This window comes from Buteo buteo, chromosome 7 (genome assembly GCF_964188355.1).
Source record: "Buteo buteo chromosome 7, bButBut1.hap1.1, whole genome shotgun sequence".
Taxonomy (NCBI): Eukaryota; Metazoa; Chordata; class Aves; order Accipitriformes; family Accipitridae; genus Buteo; species Buteo buteo.
The window spans coordinates 13,217,055-13,235,779 of NC_134177.1; the positions used below are offsets into that span (position 1 = coordinate 13,217,055).

An 18,725-nucleotide genomic window follows, 5' to 3' on the forward strand; every position below is an offset into this window, starting at 1 on the left:
TCACGCTGGCTAATCCCCATATATAGGCATCAGTTCAGGGAGGTGCACCAGAACGCTGCAATATTTTCCCTAACATTTTGTTTAACCAGGATGACATTATTCAGACAAATTAATTCCTCCAAGACGTAAACTTGTTCTGACTGAGTGCTGCAGCAGCTTCCCTGGGAGCAACAAACCATGATCTGACATCTTAACAGCTCTCCACACGGTCAGGGGGATTCTTACATAAAAGATCTTCAGCTGTGCATATCTGCAAGGTGCAGCTGCCCCTTTCTGTTGATAGATTTCTTTTCCAGTAGGTTTTGGTGAAAAATATCTTTTTTTAAGAAGTGCATGGAATCTGAAGCACAAGCCATTTTGGAAAATATCTTAGCCTATGAAAACAGAGGGTAGAGACAACCCTACCCTCTGAAATCCTTGCCGAAGATTTAAAAAATGGGGGTCTACTTATGTCACTCTTCTTCCAATATGCTTTGAGTTCATCTTGCATGTCTGAGCTAGCATGTTCCTACATGGGTTTTACAAAGCTCAGGTGCATGTGTAGCTAATGTCACCTGTACGTGCCAAATAGCAGTACCTGTAGGAAGGGGAGGGGAAAATGTAACCAGCCCTTCACAAGTCTGCCAAAAGAAGGAGGTCCTGGTGTGCTTTGTGGGGAGGAGGTCCCAGCATGGGAAAGTGGTCCTGTGGTGCTGCTTTTACCCCCTATAGGGTATGTATGGGCAGGTGAGCTAGCCTATGCCCCTCTGGGACATGATCTATTTGGGGTGGCATGGCCAGGCTGCCAGAGCTGCATTCAACTCTGAGGTTTTCTGTCCACATTGCCCTCAAGAGTTTTTCCTGGTGTTTGAGTTACCTTTTGTACTCTGTAATGTCTGGGCACTGGGAGCCAGCTGGGAAATGGCTTTTTCCTCCCTCTGCCCAGAGCATCATTATGTCCATTCAGGTGCCTGCCAGTCCTTCCCCTCCGTGTTTCCCTTAGCTCCTAGATCCATAATCCAGCAGGTCTGTGTGCTGGCCTCAAGCATGCCAAAGTTGCTGAGAGTGCCCTAGAGCAGGAGGAAGAAAATGAGAAATCTGGTTAACTTAAAGTAGCTGGGGCTAAGCTATTTGAACACAGTCCTGGGTCCATATCTCACAGCCCTTGCTCTTACTCTGAATTCTTCTGCTGCCTTATGTCTACTTTTTGCTCAGCTTGAGTTGCTTCACTGTGCCTTGGTTTTACCTCCCTGAGAAATGGGTTGATGTTAATTGTTCATTGAGACTTGCACGGAGTGACTTCAGAGGGCCTAGCTGACTGGATGGCCACAGCTCTGGGGTGCTGGGAGCTTCTCCTAGCTGGATTTCTCTTCTACATCTTACCATGTCTTAGGCTAGCCAGAGCAGCTTGCGGTAAACATGTTCTCTTCTCTGCAGCAGTGTATTATTGACAGAGGGCATCACTAGAGGCTCCTGGTACTCCACTTTAAGTACCTTAATGTAATATCACCACCATTAATTCAAACTGAGTTAAGGTTACAGCAACTAAGTGTAACATCCAAAGACACTGAATTATTAAAAAGGTTTATAAAGTTGCAGCTTACAGAAATGGAGTTACAGATGCATAAAACTACCTTATACTTAGGTTCGTTTCAGAGGTTCCCCTCACTCTGTATCTGCTGTTGCAGATGCTTCCCAGTTTCTTCCTCAGGGATCTTTCACATTTCTTTCTCCTAGTTCTGTTTGTGAAAGGTCTGGCATTGGAAATGCACTTTCTTTTATACTGCAGTTTTGTCATTTGGGGGATAGTCAGTCTCCAAGTTCTCTCCATGCTTCCAGCCTTAGGATTATCTCTGCCTGGTGATTTTGAGCCCTTTCCTTGTTGCAGAAGTAGGTTTGACCAGTAGCTTTGAAAATGTTGTCACTCAGACATACCTAAATGCAACTATCACCTACACAATAATAACCAGAGTCAGCTTGTTGCTTTCCAGGGGCTTGTCAGAGTGATTAGCATTGGGGTTTTTTTTCCCTGTAGTAAGGTAAAATACTCTTTTCTCCTGTTGAAGCAATTCTTAAACCTTTCTCAAAAACCTTTTATACAATGAAGTTTTTATTTCATATAGACATGTGGAGTAACTACCACACATTATACAAACCCTGAAATGCCGTTAAATCACACAGCTTGTTAATGGCTTCTGCTTAAGACTCCCTGTGATGGTAACCAGGCAGCCTGGGATAAACAGTCTGTCCCCCAACCACATCTTTGGGACCAGTGCAATGGCCCCTACAAGAGAAAGCATGTGATAGAGCATGGCTAAAATAGATTTCTAGTGCAGTACTGCAGAACTGTTACAACTGATAGTAATCGATGCTTATCTATAATCTGTTATTAGCAATAAAGAAAAAAAATAACTGCTGATAAAATTGGGGAATTAGTAAGATGTCAGAGCAGTGGAATGGAGGGGCATGGACTGATGAACATCCTGGATTCATTTGAGCAAAATTGGTTTAATACACCCAACTGTGAGGCCATCTATCTGTCCAGGAACAAAACTATAACTTTCTGGCACACCAGCTCTATCTACAACTGGAGGCTCATGCTGCAAAGTGCCTTCCTTAGGGAGGAGCAGAGCTTTCTGTACAGCCAGCTAAGGAAGCCTTCCAGTGTTGTGGCAAAAAGGGCTGATACTAGCCCTTGCAAAAGACCTGCTTGTCAAGAGTGGAGAAGACTAAGTTGAAGAGTGGGTTTATATCAAGTCCGGTGTTGGGGAGAGAGTGGAATCCCCTGTCTGTCTTCTGTCCATTCAGCAAGAACACTAAAAGACTGAAGAAGGTGGAGAAAAGAGCCAAAAGTGGGAGAAAAAATACTTTAAAGTGAGTTCAGACAGTTTAGCTTCTCAGAGGTGGTGTGACGTAATGTATAAGGGTGATGTACTGGCTAATAAAGAAACTTTTATAGTGGTGAAAGGCAGAACAATGGTGGAAGCAGTAGCCAAACACTTGTAGTAGAAACAAGACAGTTTAACAGTATGACTGGTTACTACTGGAACAAAAGACTAGTAACCAATAAGTCTGCATCTCGTGATGTCTTCGGACTATGCCTGGACACTGTTACGGAAGTCTTGATTTAGTCAAACCTGTAAAGCACTAAAAATCATAAGTGGATTAGATGCCATGGATTCTGCACAAAAACAATGCTGTGATAGCGCCAAGGACCTCATGAACTGTGGATTTGGGGTAGAAGGAGTGGTGCTTTGTTTTGTTTTCTTTTTGTCACAGTCCCAAAAGAGAGCAGAGAGCCCAGGCATGGTGGGAAGACGGGAAGCATGCACATCGTATGCTGGCAAGATCCCCATGTCCCGTACATGGCACTAGCTAACACGTTCCTCCTGTTAGACCACTGCCATGGCAGGTCCAGATGTCAGTAACTCCAGCAGATACCACTGAAGAATGATGATTTATGGCCACTGGAGATTTGTCTGCCTTTGTACAAGGAGCACAAGAAAAGCACTTAGAGGTGGTGCTTGGGGTGGTCAGCCATCTAGGTCAGAAGAGGTAAAAGCTGGTGTTTACAAAAATTGGCCTCCTTTCTAGCCATCTTGTGGTTTGTCTTCTCCGTGAGAGACTATGGGCTGCTTTGTTTGTTTTTGTTTTTCCAAGATGCTGAACATACCCCAACTCAAGCTGCAGGCATAGAGCGTCTTTAAGAAAAGGCGGTTTGAATTAACCACCCTAAAATACAGAACACCCCATCCCTGAGGACACTTTGCAGTGTGTGACTGTGAGGGACTGGTAGTTAAAAGGAGGGTTGTACCCAAAGTGAATTAATTCACACATTAGGCCCTGAAAAGATCAGGTCTACACCCAGCTGTAGTCCTAGGAATGCCAGGCAAACAGTGGAATTTAAAGTGCATGGAAGCAGGAGAAGTAAATTGGAAAGACAGGTCTTTGGTATCCAGGCAGTATTTTCTCACCAGCAGATCTCAAGGCGCTTTCCAAAGCCTGGTAAGAACAAGGATATGTGGGGTCAGATGAACCCTGGAGTGAGTGCCTGGTTTTCAGTCACGCATTCCAGATCTCAGCTCAAATATTTTTGCGTTGGGTTTCTTTCAGAAAAGTACAGAAAGACCCTGGAGCCAGAAATACTGTATAAAACACGCAGGATAATTAGCAACCTCCTGGAAACATGTGCAACTTTAATAAAATTTAAACTCCAGTTCCTTCCCACAGGTGGAGTCCAGCAGTACTGTAGGCAATATGCACAATTAAGCTATTTTTATGCCTCCTCATCTAAAAATGTGAGTGTTAAAACATATGTGGGTAAAGCAAATGGAAAGCTTAAACTTGCCTGTGTGCCATGCTCATTTGAACTTGCTGCATTAGCTCTGCAGAAAGCCTGGATTGCTGCTGAATACTGTACTCAAGTGAAGATTTTGCAAAGAGAAATGTCTTCACCTACAAACCTGGCTTCTTAAAAAGCCCTATGACTTTGCAGCTCCAGAAGATATTGACTTTCCCTGCCAACCACAAAGGGGAATAAATGACTCTGGGAGGGCTCAAGTAATTATACAAAGTGCCTGGATCAACTTTTCCATCGGGATCCTGTAGCTACTGGTCTGATGGCTTAATAATGTGCTTCTGAAATGGCTGCTTTCCACTGCTGTTTCTCTCTGGGGCCAGATTTCCGGCAAGACTCCTTAGCTGCCCTTGCAGAACTGGCAGGAGGATGCTCGCTGGACTCACGCTGCATGTGAAGGAGCCAATGTTAACTTTTCCGTAGGAAAACTTGCAGGTAGGGCAGAGTTGGGCTATGCTGCCCCAGCAGCAAACCCGGAAAAAGAGGATGATTCACAAAGTCCTAGATCGCTTCCTTGCTCCCCACCCTTCACTGCCACTCCCTGTCCCTCTGTCCTTCTCCCTCATCTCTTTGGAAGCTGGGGGGAGGGACCACTTTGCACAGTAGCCTAGTATGGTGCCAGCAGCAAAATGTGTTTCCTTCATTAGGAGACCACCAGCACTTGTCCATATTGCCTGCGTTAGCTGGATCAATCAGGTACACGGGACACGTGTTATTTCCAGACTGTCTTGTCCCTTTGCACCTGGGTCCAGTCCATAGTTGGAGCGTGATAAAGAACGGCCCTTCCTTCTGTTGTTACTAGTGGATCCGTTAAATCAGCAGCTATGGAAAGATGCGGGCCATACCAGTTTTACTTTGCGTGAGCTACTTGGCAGAAGGCAAGGGTCAGATTACTTTGAGTGTTCAGATGTTCTTGCTGGGGAAATGGCAATTTCTGGTCTTCAGAAAGGAAAGTTGGAAGTAACTTGTATTAGGATGGAGATGAGCAATTCAGCAGTTACGTTAATGAGAAACAACCACTGGCGCAGGTGATCTCAGGCCTTTTAAAATACTGTGTGAAGCACCAGAGCATGGTCTTTTCCACTGTTATGGAAAGAAAATCCCCATAACAAAATGGAACAGTTACAGAACAGAATGATCCTGGAATAATGTTATTTTTTCCTCTATACTCCATAACCACTGTGATTTCAGCCGGAGAGTCCATACACTGAGAGGACGCTATTGACTGGAGAATGAACACGTTATATAATATCATTATACATTCAGTGTGTTTATATAAATGCACATTTCTTATGTAACTGTGTCACTAGGAAAACAGTGAGGTTGGACAAGTTGGTTTCTCCTTCCGTTGCTGTTCTGCTTTGCTTGTTGATTCTTGAGTGCTGTCACAAGACTGTGGAGTTTGTGTTACTGCTGTGTGTGACCAAGTGAATCTCTTCTCTTCAAAAGCTCCATTCACATTTGGGTTTTGCTGTTTTTTCTCAACTGTTGTTTCTTTTTTAAATTGTAATATTTGGCTGGAAGCCTTTGGTGTTGCTTTCACAAACTCAGGAGTAATCTGGTTAGTATATATTAGGAACTGACAGTTAGTTGACTAGCACAGTGTTCAGCGGCTGTGCTTTTCAACTTTAAATAGCATCCAGGGCAGCCTCCTCAAGTGATGTAAAAGACCTGGTAAAGAAATGCCAACTGTCAGCTTGATTTTCAGTCTGCTCTGCTCTGACATAAACCTTCCCGACAGCTCAGACCAGTGTCCTTCATATTCCAAATTAATCCAAAATTTCTTGTGGTGATGAAAAGGAAAGAAATTACTTTAGAGTGCAGGTTTCCTGCTCTGAACATCCTTGACTAACCCTGCTGACACCAGAGAATTACCACCTACTCAGACATGCTCTTGATGGCAACTCTGAGCCCAAGACATTTTTATTTGCATTCCAATGGTTTTGCCATCCAATATCTCTGTATCCAAGTCTCCACGTTGTCTGTCCAAAAGATTTTTTATTTTTTTTTTTTTCACAAGGAGCCTAATTTTTCTAGTTTGAGAGCAAAAGAATAGTGCCAAGAGGTTAGATCAACTAGGTAGGCAGTTGTGTTGCAAGGAATCTTCTGCCCAACAGTCCCATCACAGTGCCTTGAATAGAAGAGTAGCCCAAAGCTATTGTTCACACATTCCAGGAAGGTTCTGATCTATAGTGCGGGTATCACTTTGTAAGGTTAGAAGGAATAATGTATCAACCTTTTTCTCCCAACTGTACATCTTGCTAAGTTCTAGCAGAAGCACCCTCGGAGATGCGCTGGAGGTGCAGAAGGGCTGATGTAAATCATCTTGTCTATCTCTGTCTTTCTGTGAATGAGATCATCTCATAGTGCAGGAAGGAAGGCGATGGATGGGTTCTCAGGGTGGAACATCAGTCTCCAGCTAGAAAGCAGGTGGATTTTCACTTTTCTCACATCTCACTTGACTTCTTTGGGAAGTTTTCTTATCTGTGCCATGCCTTGTCTGGATTCTTCTAACACAGCTGTCTCCATTTTCCCTTTTTGTATCCCCTTCTTCTTTGTCACTCTTATCTTTGCAGGTGGCTCAAACTTGCTTCTCCGGACCAGGAGCTGAAGCAAACAGCCAGGTCATCTGAATGAAAAGAATAGGGATGTCAGTGCATCTAAATATAATCCCAGTACCTGCTAGGTGATATATTTGGCCCTGGACTTACTCAGCAGCCTGCATTTATTTCCAATTAGAGTCTGACTCTAGACAGAATAATGGGTGTCGCTCCAGGGGATAACTAGTTCAAGCCTCTGAACAAATCCTGCCCGCCCCCCCCCCAAAAAAAAAAAAAAAAAAAAAAAAATCCTGGTCTTGTTGTAGAAGGGAAAGAGTATAGAAACACAGTTCTTACCTTACATTGACTCACTAAATTCTGCTTTGTGTTATTCTTGTCAATGGCCAGTGCTGGTTGCCTCTGGTCCCTGCCCAGCGTTCTTCCAAAGTCTTTAATATGTGCATATCACTCAGGAGCATTTCGTCAGGAAGTAAGAAGCCACCTTTTCCCCTTCCTTTGGAAGGACCTCAGAGCACCCACAAAGTTTTCAGCTGTCACATTCCAGGCACAGATAAGTCTCCCATTCCCCTAAAGGCTCCAATACATTCTCATCACATCAGGGACTTAAATGCATTTGGCAACTCTTCAAGAAACACATCAGGGATTTGGGGGGATCATATTCTTACTGTCAGCTTGGGTAGCAGCAGCATCCAAGTGCTGTGAGTTTTGGGGTTTTCTTTCCAAGCTTTATACTGGATTACGTTATCTATTAAAAGCAGCTATTTTTATGCTGAACTGTTGCCATGACCTGTATTTCACACCTTGCACATATACACTGAAAAATTATTATCTTGCACTCAAAAAGTGTTTTGGTGAAAGCTGTGTGAAATTCTGTGCAAAATCTTATTACCTTCTTGCTTGGTTTTTTGGTTTGGTTCAGTTTGGGGAGTTGTTTATTTCTTGGTAGTTCTAGGTGCCAACTTTGGTGTTCGTAAGAGAGACATGACTTCTGTCAGAGCATCACAGGCCTCCCAACAGTTTACTAAAACCACTCCACAGATAATGTGAAGCACAGAGGTGGAAAATAATGAAATGAAACTCTCAGAGTCACTGGTGAACCCAAGGACAGAAGCCAAGCACCTTTAGTTTCCAGTGCTCTGCCCCTGCCACTAGAAAACACAACTTTCTCTTGTGACTTTTAAGACAGATTCAGGAGAAGCTTTGCATTCTCTTTGCTTGAGCAATTTAGGTGGAAGGGGGAGCTGTTAAACTGATATTCAGCTGAAATATTTAACCTTTGGTAGCTATTAGAAGCAACTTAGAGATGCTGTTATCTGTGACTTGAAATAACCAGGGGAAAATGGGTTGTGTGCCTTTTCTTGTGGCTTAGAGAGATGAGGGGGTTTTTATTCTCAAGGAGTGAAGAGGAAGGATTCTGCCTTTTTTTTGTACAAAGTTCAGAAGTACCTAGATTCTCAACTACTAGCCCTGTCTTTTCCCTTGGTTTGTCCAGGAAAACTCTCTTGGAGAGCGCAGGAAGCGTAAAATGCCAGCATTAAACAGGTTGTAGATAAAAGGCTGATGGTGTTCGATCTGTAACCAAAAAGAAGAGCTCAGCTTTTCTGGATACTAGTTTACTCACAGAGTTTCCAATTAAAATTTGATTTCCATGTTAATCAAGAAGGTTCCATTTTCTTGATGGTTTTTATGTCACAAATTCTTGCACTGCTCAGACAGTCCTTCAGGAAAAGCATGGCAGGCGAGAATTCATTTCTAATGTAAAAATACCAAGAAAGAGGAGGGTGAGGGGAACTATAAATAACCACTGAGATGTCACAGAGTCAGTCATTTTTTCCTCCACAACTCAGCTTTAGCAGTTAAGGTCAAGATAACATTTCCATGTCAGTGGTCAGTTACATCAAAAGTCTAAAACAGGAAGATTGAATGGAATTTTGGATATTTTTTTTTCTTGTATTCTGCCCAGATTTGACCAATTTATAGTCTCTTTGGTCTGCCAGCTATGAGTTCCAGTGTTATTTTGGTTAAGCTCTTTGCCAGAGTGGCAAGCTTGGATTGGAGCATCAGGTTTATTAAAGGCTATGAAATTAAATTCTCTACCAAAAGAAAAGAAAAAAAAGCCCACTTCTTGCCGATAGTCACTTCTTTGTATTTCCTTTGATGCAGTTCAGTTTGACTTGAATTTTAGCCTAACGATTTGCTACACAATTTTGTTTTGTTTTCACAAAGTTCTAATCAGTTTAAACTGCAAGCGGTTTGAAATGCCTAACAGCTTCCTCAGTGTTGCTAATTAAGCTTGAAATCTCTGTTGTCCACAATTGTATCTAAACAAGGAGCAGAGTCTATCTGCTCACTGTTTGCCACATCTCCCAGCTGCATGTAATTCTGCTGCCTGCGCAGAAAGTAATCACAACAGGACGGATCCTTCGGTCTTTATTTAGACAAAACTCCCAGGGTGGCATACAAGGTCAGGCACATCATGTTTTGAGCAAAGAGGTGGATTTGATGGTGAGAACATGTAAGGCAAGCAGTGCTACATCTATAGTGCAAAGACTGGAAGCGCTTGGGCATAGGGAACAGCTTTGCTTTATCCCCCAGAGCACTTTGTACTGCAGAGCCCCGCGTTACGATTATGGTTTGTAGGCGCTGTCACCTGACATGCGGGTGTTAATAATAGGTAAAAGCTCAGGCTATCAAAACCTGCGATGAATTCCCGCTGTCCCTCTGGAGCAAAGCTAATAGAATATCATAGTTGTTAAGCTACCAAGGTTCACTCCAGTGGAAAAAAGAGTCCTAACAAATCCTTGAACCCATCTTTCTGCAGTCAGCAAAGCCAGCAGATGATTTATCTCTAGGTAGCGACCCCAGTGTTATGAAGCAATACTAATCTTCTGAGGCATAGCTGCCGTTGTGTGACAGGGTCCAGGGATTTCAGCAGTAGCTCTGTGCCAGTTTGTCTGAGCGGCAGAAGCCTTGAACAAACTGTTTACCTCTGGCATTCTGGGAGGGATTTTGAGGGATTTCCTTCAAATTAGAAATCTTTGAAAATCAGCATCTTGCGCCAGGCGTTGTATTATGCAACGGCTTGGAACGAGGGCCAAAGGTCTGGTCATGAGCTCAGGATCTCCTTGGATTGAAGAAATCAGAGATGGAAACTGTCTTATCAGATCATCCCTCTGTGCCAAGGCAGGCTTGTCTCCTGTGCTCTGGTGGTGCTGCTGGTGCTTTACAAATGCTCATCTCTCCAGCACTCCAGAAGCCTGCCCTAGCCTAGTGGTTGGATGTTTTCTGGACCAGATGCAGTCCTGCTGTAGTGTGACTGACTTCACGTGGTTATACTGGGGTTCGTACCTGGTGTTTGGTGTGGTCGGCAGTGCTAACAGCAAGCAAGAGCTGTGCTTGCCAACATGCACAACGCACTGTCTCAATTTTGTGGGGAATATGCAGCTCCTCTTTTCTGCTGGCAGTAGAAAAGATGTGAGAAGGTTTGGAAATGCAGCTTCACTAGAATGAAAATTACTGAAGGAACAGGAGCTGATTACCAAGGTATTTAACAACGTCCTTTTACACAGTAGTTGCTAAGGATGCTTTCAGTTGCTTGGCTTATTCAGTATTGCATGCGACTATAATTATTATTGTTGAAAAAATTTCATAAGCATAGACCCTTTTATTCTCCATGTTTTTTAAAAGTCAACTGTAAGTTAGAAGCATTTCCCCAGTATTAAAATACTTTACTTTTGCAAATTGCTGTAGCCACATTGGAGTACTCCGAGTAGCAGCTCAGGTGCTGTTCCCCAGTACTGTGCCTCCCAAAGTCAGAGCTGGTTGACTTTTGAGGCGTGTGCAATTGTTCTAGGTTAAAAAAAATTGAGGTTTTGCTGTTAAAAATACCTTGTTTCCATCAAGTAACCATTTAGGCACACAATCTACTTCACAAGTATTTATCAAGCCTAACAGCATCCAGTTTCTCACTGGAATATGCAACGTCTACAGCCATTTTATTTACAGGCCAACTGAGGCATAGAGCATGGGAGTGCTTGGCCTCTGGCAGTTACTTGGTTGAAAAGCCAGAAGTAAAATCCAGCCATTTTATCTTCCAGCCCACCAGTTTAGAGAACGAGTCCTTCATTTGTTACATTCTTAAGCACTGCTGTTTTAAAGTGACAAAGATCTCTGTGTTGTCAGAGCAAGGAGTGTGCAGAAGATGAGTAGCTTTGAGTGCCAGAAAGTAGTTAAGTCATTTCCAACATCAGGCTTCTTGTGGATTTTTAGCTGGAAGGAGTCAGTGTGATTGTGGTTGGACACTGAGCCCAATGCAGAGCAGATCGTTTAACCCTGATGCTCCTTCATCACTCTCAACTTGGTGGTACTGGAGACAGACGTGGGTCTTACCTAAACTGGCGCTGAGGAACAGAGAAGTCACCCTGTCCCTGCCTGTGCTGTTCCAAACATTAATTACATTCACGATTAGAAATATATACCTTTCTCCAGGTAGTATGGCCAGCTTGTGTGCCTGCTGGATCCAGCAGCCTTCTCTAGGTTTCCTCTCCAGCCTTTGGTATGCTCAGACAATGGCAAAGCCATCCCTTAGCCTTCACTTGATAAGACAGCTGTCTTAAGAAGGAGCAAATGGAGCTCCTTCCTTCTCTTGCTGTAGAATGTATTTTGACATCTGCATATCGTTTGTGAAGCGTTTCTCAAGCCCTGTTCCATTTTCATCACAGCCTTTATATTACTGCACATTTGTGGACTCAATTGCGTGTCATTGTCATCTTTGCTACTAGCATAAGCCATAAAATATATCTAGTCTTTCCCTAATAGTTATAGGGCAAGGGACAGGGACTCCTTCACCCTGTATGCTGAGAGGACTTTCTGCCAGATTCACCTCCAGCTGCTCTGAGTTCAAAAATACAAAGCTGAATTTGGTTTTCCTGACAAGAAAAGCAAATTCCAGCAGAGGGGAAGCATGCCAGCCATGGTATTGCTACTGTGCTGGGAAAGCCACTAAAAACTGAGCCGAATGGTAGAACTATTTGAAAGCCACTGAATACAGCAATTTCCAGGGCCTGAGTCTATGCTATGCAGCTGGTAGCTGTATGCCCAGCTCAGACCCACATCATGCTGGTAATGTTACAGGGTTGCCAGTGTCATTTATTCCAGTATCTTCCCTCCCCTCTCCCAGCAAAACAAGCTATACCAGCTAAAGAGCACCCTCACTGCTTACCACTGTGTCTGAATTAGGGGGTTTTGCCAGGATATTTTAGGCTGTCAGGGGTCACATCTCTTGCCCCAACACACAGATGCAGCTATGGCAATGTGGCCTGAACATCAGAGAATCGGCCAAGATGCTTCCACAGGGCTCTCCCCTCCTGGACCTATCCCTCTGAGAGCAGCAGGAAGGGAAGTAGAGTGTCACCCACTGCTAATAATGTGGCCAGCTGGTCAAGCTAAGTGAGAAAGATTAACTCCCACATACCCAAATTCTCTCCTCAAATATGGAGGAAGGATTTCATGCTGGCCATTAGTGAATTAAATGTTGTGTTTGCCAAGATTTACTCATCTGTGGAGATAGCAATTGGGGATGGCTGGGGATTTTGGGGGTGGAAATCAGGTCTTGGATTTTCCTTTTCTAGAAATAATGCCAAAAATAAGGTTTCAAAAGTGTTGAAATTACATCTTGACACTTAACCCCTCTACTAATGTCTGCTTTATATTTAATTTATAATCCAACTATGTATTTGCAGACCTAAAACCTAAATGAAACCATTTGAAATTATTTGAAGTGCAGTGTTTCAATTGACCTGATCTAATTTGGGGTTTATAAATTCACCAGACTTCTTGAGATTAAAGTGTTCTGTCTTCACTTAAGTATGGAAACATTTTCAAGCCTCAAAAATTATCCCACAATGGGGAGAATGTCTCCTGTTCTGCTCTCCTCACAGTCTGAGGAAATGAAGGACGGAGTCACAAGATTAAAGCAATTCACTTACCACACTTTACTAAGTTACAGTTCAACTACAGTAGTTGACCATATGCCTGTTTTTAGCACAACAGTCACTTTTGATTCCCGCAGCCAATACCATCTCCTCTGTGCAGTCACTCCAAAAAATGTGTTTCTTCTGCCATGCTCACAGAAAGTGAGTTCACGTCCCTGTGCCTGTGTTGCCAATGTAATTTATTCCAGCAACTTCCCTCCCCTCTCCCAGCAAAATAAGCTATACCATGCTCATGTCCCTGTGTGTGAGCTCTCGGTCTGCTGTTCAGAGTGCAGGAGAGATTATTTACGTTCATTAGAACTCTGGATGAATTGCTGATACAGAAGAAGCAATGACTAATCTCTGTGTGGTTTTTCTTCTGTATTCATTGCTAGGTCATTGTGGGAGGGTCCTTGTGCTGCACTATATTGTGAGTTACTGCTGTCACCCAAAACTTGGTTATGCGAGGTTATAATCTACAGCATTAGGGAAGCAAGATGAGCTGCAGCCCACAGGCTGTCACTGCAGCTCTGCACCCCGAAGCCATTTGCCAGCTGTCCATATGGGATGTGAGGTTTTCAGGAGGGGATTCAAACACTTCCCACTTCCAGTTTTCAATGGCTCTTGCACCCCAGAAGTCTTTTCTAGCAGTTTGGGTTTTCGCTTTGTGTCCCATGTTTAAACCTAACATCTGCAGAGCAACTCCCTTTGGCTTTCTGTGGTTTCTGAAGGGCCAAGTATTGCTATAGGGAGGCCCTCCAACAACTCCCCCACCACTTGCTGTCAGATACTTGTTCCCAAGCAGCTTGTTCCCACTTTGTTGCTGATTGTGCTGTATATGTTTAAGTCTCTTAGTTTTCACTTGCAAGCTGATGCTTGATGTCCTGGTCATTTCAGTTCCTTGCTTATGTTTTAGTGTGTCTTTGCTTGGGGTTATTTTTCTTACTGGTATATTAGGGTGCATTATTCTCCCTAGGTGAGATTCTTTTCTTTTGCCATGAATAAGCAGTTCTGCCCTCAAGAGATGTGGACCCAGAATCAGCCTTTAACATTGGGCCAACCTTCCATTTAGAAATGGATGGTTCCTTCCCCATCCTTTTCAAACCCCAAAAATTAGTTGGATTTGGAGACATAAGTGTCTCTAAAAAAGAAGGGCACCCTCTGCCTCTTAGCCAAAAATGTGGGAAAAGATGATAAACTTTCCCGTCAGCCCATGCTGGATTTGTGGTCCATATTTTTATGACATGAATTTGATCACAGCCCTTAGGTCTGATGTTTCCTAGCCGGTTCTTATCTTTCTTCTCTGTGCCTTGCTGTGGCCCTCTCTGTAGCTCATCAGATGCATTTAGCTCTACCTGTTGATTACAGAGAGAGCTGGCAATGGCAGTTTGGGAGAAAAGAAGAAAAATAGGGCTGTTTGGTTTTTTCTTCATCGTGTTTGACTTTCTGAAGGTCTGAAAGCTCCAGGACGTGCTAGGAGAGTTAGCTAAACTGTGAAAGAGAGCAAAATCAAGAAGGCAAACTTCTAATCCTACAGGGATGCTATTCCCATAATGTGCAGAAATACCTTTATGCAGGTTGTTAGCTGCTGGGGCAGCACTTAGGCATGTGGGATAACCTGATTAGAGAATCAAAGAAAACTCTGTTAGCTCCACAGGCCAAATCCTGCCTTACAGCAACCTGATGTCAAATGGGTGTGAATGAAGGAAGCTTTCCCTTTGGCATCTTCTGGTAACACCTTGAAGAGAAGGGTCTGAGCCAAGGTTCTAGTAAGGAAAGAGGCTTAAGCAAATACACTCCCAGACAGGGAGTGAGCTGGAGTCTGAAACTAATGACTTTGTTTTTCCTCACTGGTACAGACTTGGAAGCATGAAAAGAATAAATTTCTCAGGTCTGATTTTCAGGTTGTATAGAAGGTTTAATCACGAGTTGGTTAATTTAAAATGCTTGTCTTACTTAGCTGCGAGAATGTCAAACAGTGTGACTGAGCTGAGATTTGGGAGCAGAAGACGTGTTTTCTGAAGGTATAATCCAGAAGCATGATTACCTGCTGTCCTGGTCACTGCAAAACTCCCACCAAAGTCAGTGCTAATGCGAGATGTCAGACAAGATAATTGTAATGATCCCTTGCGGTCTTAAACTCTGTGTCTGAAACATGTGAGTAGGGGTTGTATCGGATCCATAGTGAGAGCGTTTCCAGGTCACGCTGTTTGGTGTTAAATCCCTTTGCAGGGTGGATTGCAGCTGCAGGTTTCTGCTCTGTTCACAGTACCAGGTAGGCTGTGCTCAGTGTTGCTGTCTGGAGCACTGTTATATAGGCTGCGGTAGCAGACCAAGGGAACTGCTTAGCAGATCAGCCCCCAATGTGTAGGTAAGCCATGAAACTCCTGCCCATGTTGTGGGTGCTCAAGTTTTATCAGAATTCAAAAAGTGATTAGGGAAGTTCATGGGAGAAACATCCACTTGAGGCTAAGTATGGAGAAGCCAAGCTCTGGCTCAGGAAGTCCCTAAGCCAGAAATCACTGGAAGCTGGAAGCATAGCCTAAGGAATTGCTGTGTTTTGCTTGCCCTGTTCTCATACTTTGGCTTCTGTTGTTGGCAACTGTTGGAAATGAAGCAAGCAGTGACCTGGTGAGGCAAACGCTCCATACCTGCATATATTCAGAAGGCGTCATAGTAAATGCCTTGTGAGTGGCACAGTCTTCCCTCAGTATCTGCAGGTGAGCTGCATTCCTTCCTTGGCAATATAGAGAATAGCATGAATATGGACTGAGATGATGTGATCTGCTTATGCAAAGCAAAATGGTAAATTTGCCAGGTTATTTCTCCCAAGGAGAAAATTATTGACCTTGCTTTTTCTGGCATACCAGCTACTGTTACAATGATGATGATGGTGACAACAACCAGACAGAAAGGCCAGCAATAATTCTTTCCTGCCCATTATTACAAGGCATAAAGCAAAACCCAGTCTGAAACCAACACTAATCTGGCTGTGCTCTCTTTAAAAATGTGCGAGGCAGTTCTCATGGGGTTGAAATTCTGGACTGTTCATATCGACCTTTCCAAAAGCAATCCTTTTGATCTCCTGATACGAACCTGTGTATTTCTATGTTTGTATCTTACCAGTGATTTGCAGCCCAGAGATAACGTCCGATAGCAAATATGTAGAAGTGTACAAGTAACCTCTCTGAGCTCCTGGGTAATTCATCTCCTGACAGTACATTTTGGCTGCACATGTAAGGACTGGATCTTGCCCCTGAGACTATTGGCTCAAAGAAGCAATAACAATGCGGTCAGTCAGAGCACTACTTTCCCTGGGAATTTTGTTGCATGAGGAAGCAGAAGAACTTTAGCCTTCCTGTGTTTGTCAACATGATCTGCCTTCCAGCAGCTATATTTCTGTCCCATTAGATTTTTTCCTTTCCTTTTTTTCCCCCTCCTTATTTCTGTCTATCTTAATCATAATCAATATTGGAATCATAGATTTTCTACCTCATCCAAGATTCAAACACTGGTTGATAATGTTATTTGATAACTCCAGATGCACCAAGTAAGAGTAATAGGTGAAGTTTGCTTTCCGAAAGTCCAGTGAAATGACTCAAATCATTGCCACAGATTTATTGTTTGCATCTATGTGGGTTGCACCCTCCTTTCACGACATGTATCTTTAAGGTGCTTGGTTTGAAAGAGTAAGTTTCACAGCTGATGTCAGAAGGGCTGGTGTGGCTCACAGACAACCATCTGAAGCAAAATTGTCTTGGTGTTTCTATAATTTACTGCAAGGGTGACTGAGGATTGAAATGAGATGAATCGTTCAATGGACCCCACTTGAAAGGTGGGGGTTTTTTTTGGCTCCAGCGCTTCAAGAGCAGGCCAGTATGTAAAAGCTGTGCAGTAAGGATCATGGCCTTAGGGCTGGCATTTCACAGCCATTATCTCAAACATCTTGGGCCAGGGATAAATGAACAGTTTAAGTCATCCTGAACTCCTGTCCTTGCAATGCTTTCATTGCAGACACTGCTTTGTTCTCTCCCCAGACTCAACAGTAGTCTCCGTGGTGGAAGAGGAAGATCAAGATTTTCTTACAAGGCAGATAAAGATTCTTCATGGGAGCTGTATTGGCAGAGCAGTTAGGGGGTCTCTGTGCAGCCCCAGGAGTTTGCGCTTCAGCTTTGCACCGCACGCTGTGGAGGTTGTTTCTAATCAACTCAGCTGCAAAAGGTCATTCAGGCTGGGCAGTCCGCAGGCGAAAACCCAGGCGTGCAAGCTGCATAACTCCTTCACGTGCTCTTGACTACAGAAGCTGTAATGTCTCAGATGCACCCACCTGATGGGCCATCTCTGATGGTTTATCAGAGCTGCTGAGAGAAGGCTCTGATTTGTGTTCTCACACTATACTAAAGGCTTGACCCAGGCCCTGTGCTGTTATCATATTCTTTGTTGCCTGTACTGCACTTCTGTAGAATAAATGAAAAGAAAGTACCTAAAGCTTCCAAGTAGACCAGCAGCAGCCTCCAACCCAGCTGACCTTTGTAAATGTGCTGCTGAGATGGTGCTTATATCTGTTGTGTATGTTTTGTTTGCAGAACACATTGGAACAATGCAGTGTCTGTGCAAAGCCCATCATGGAAAGGATCCTCCGAGCCACCGGGAAGGCCTACCATCCCCACTGTTTCACTTGCGTGATGTGCCATCGCAGCCTGGATGGGATCCCCTTCACCGTGGATGCTGGTGGGAACATCCACTGCATCGAGGATTTTCATAAGTACGGCCTAAGCTGTTGTCAGTGGCTTTGCTTATTGTCTTTCTCTTTTGTCCCTAAAAATTCTCCTTTTTTAGTCTGAGTATCCAAAAAGATCTGAACCCTCTGTTGCTTCCTCCCAAGGCTCCTAAATAGTAGGCAGAGCTTTGCTCCAAGCAGGCACACTGTGGCGTACAAGATTAATTGGTTAGGAGCCAATGCTGCTTCATCTTTGCTTTGCTTAGATCTGAATTTATGGATATCCTCTGTGTTCTTCCATTTTAAATGCTCCGCATTCCCCCTGCCTTCCCTTGCACTCAGCATGCGCGTGTTTCTCCTCGCTGCCTGTACCTGCGCTTCCACATCAGCGTCTCCCCGCTTCTTCAGCCGAGCAATTAAGAGAGGTCCTGTACCGTTGCACTCCGCAGGTGTTTGCTTACCGGCTAGAGGGATCTAGCTGGCTACAGGATGCTCACAGCTCCTTTTGTTTCTAGTTGCTAATTAGCTTTTTAAAGCTGCTAAAAATACAGCCCTGGTAATAATTTATAGTGAAACTGCTATTTAAAGTAAGTTGAAAGGTATAGTTGCAAGTAGTTTCTGTCACTGCCACGCTACCACCCCCATCATCACAACTAATCTAGGGAAGACAGGTAGATATAATCAGAGCACAAATGTTTCCCCTGTATGGAAAAGACAGACACATTACACCCCTCAATTAAAAGAGGATATCAATACTGACAAATGTGAGTTTACATCTCAACCATTTATCTCTTAATTTCTAAGGGGGTAGACTTAATTAGAGCCTCGTGACATCAGTGTGTAGGCCTGAAAGCTCAAAGAAGCAGGCTGACTTGACAGAAAGGGAAGCAGCCGCTATCAACTGGCACGTTAAAATCCAACATGAGGATGTTCCCTGTAGCTCAGATAGGCTGGGTTAATTGGCAGCTGCTGTGTTGCCTTGCTTTTCTGTGCCAGCAGTTGTGCGTAAGGTAAAATTTGGTCCTAAGCACAGGCCCAACAGGAGGCTTGCACACCACTCAGGCTCCTGAAGGGTTTCCCTAACACCCACTTACGATTTGGAAACTGCTCCTTCCCCAAGCCCCACAGGCCAAGGG

General features: G+C 43.8%; 1 protein-coding gene across 5 annotated transcripts in view; it reads left to right on the forward strand.

Annotated features, from left to right (window-relative positions):
• LPP (LIM domain containing preferred translocation partner in lipoma) overlaps nt 1-18,725 on the forward strand; it is a 353,262-nt gene that overhangs the window by 315,432 nt on the left and 19,105 nt on the right. For all 5 annotated transcript variants that reach the window (XM_075031622.1, XM_075031623.1, XM_075031621.1 and 2 more), the window contains one exon: nt 17,456-17,634. In XM_075031622.1, the coding sequence (XP_074887723.1) occupies nt 17,456-17,634 (179 nt within the window). The remainder of the gene's footprint in view (nt 1-17,455; nt 17,635-18,725) is intronic.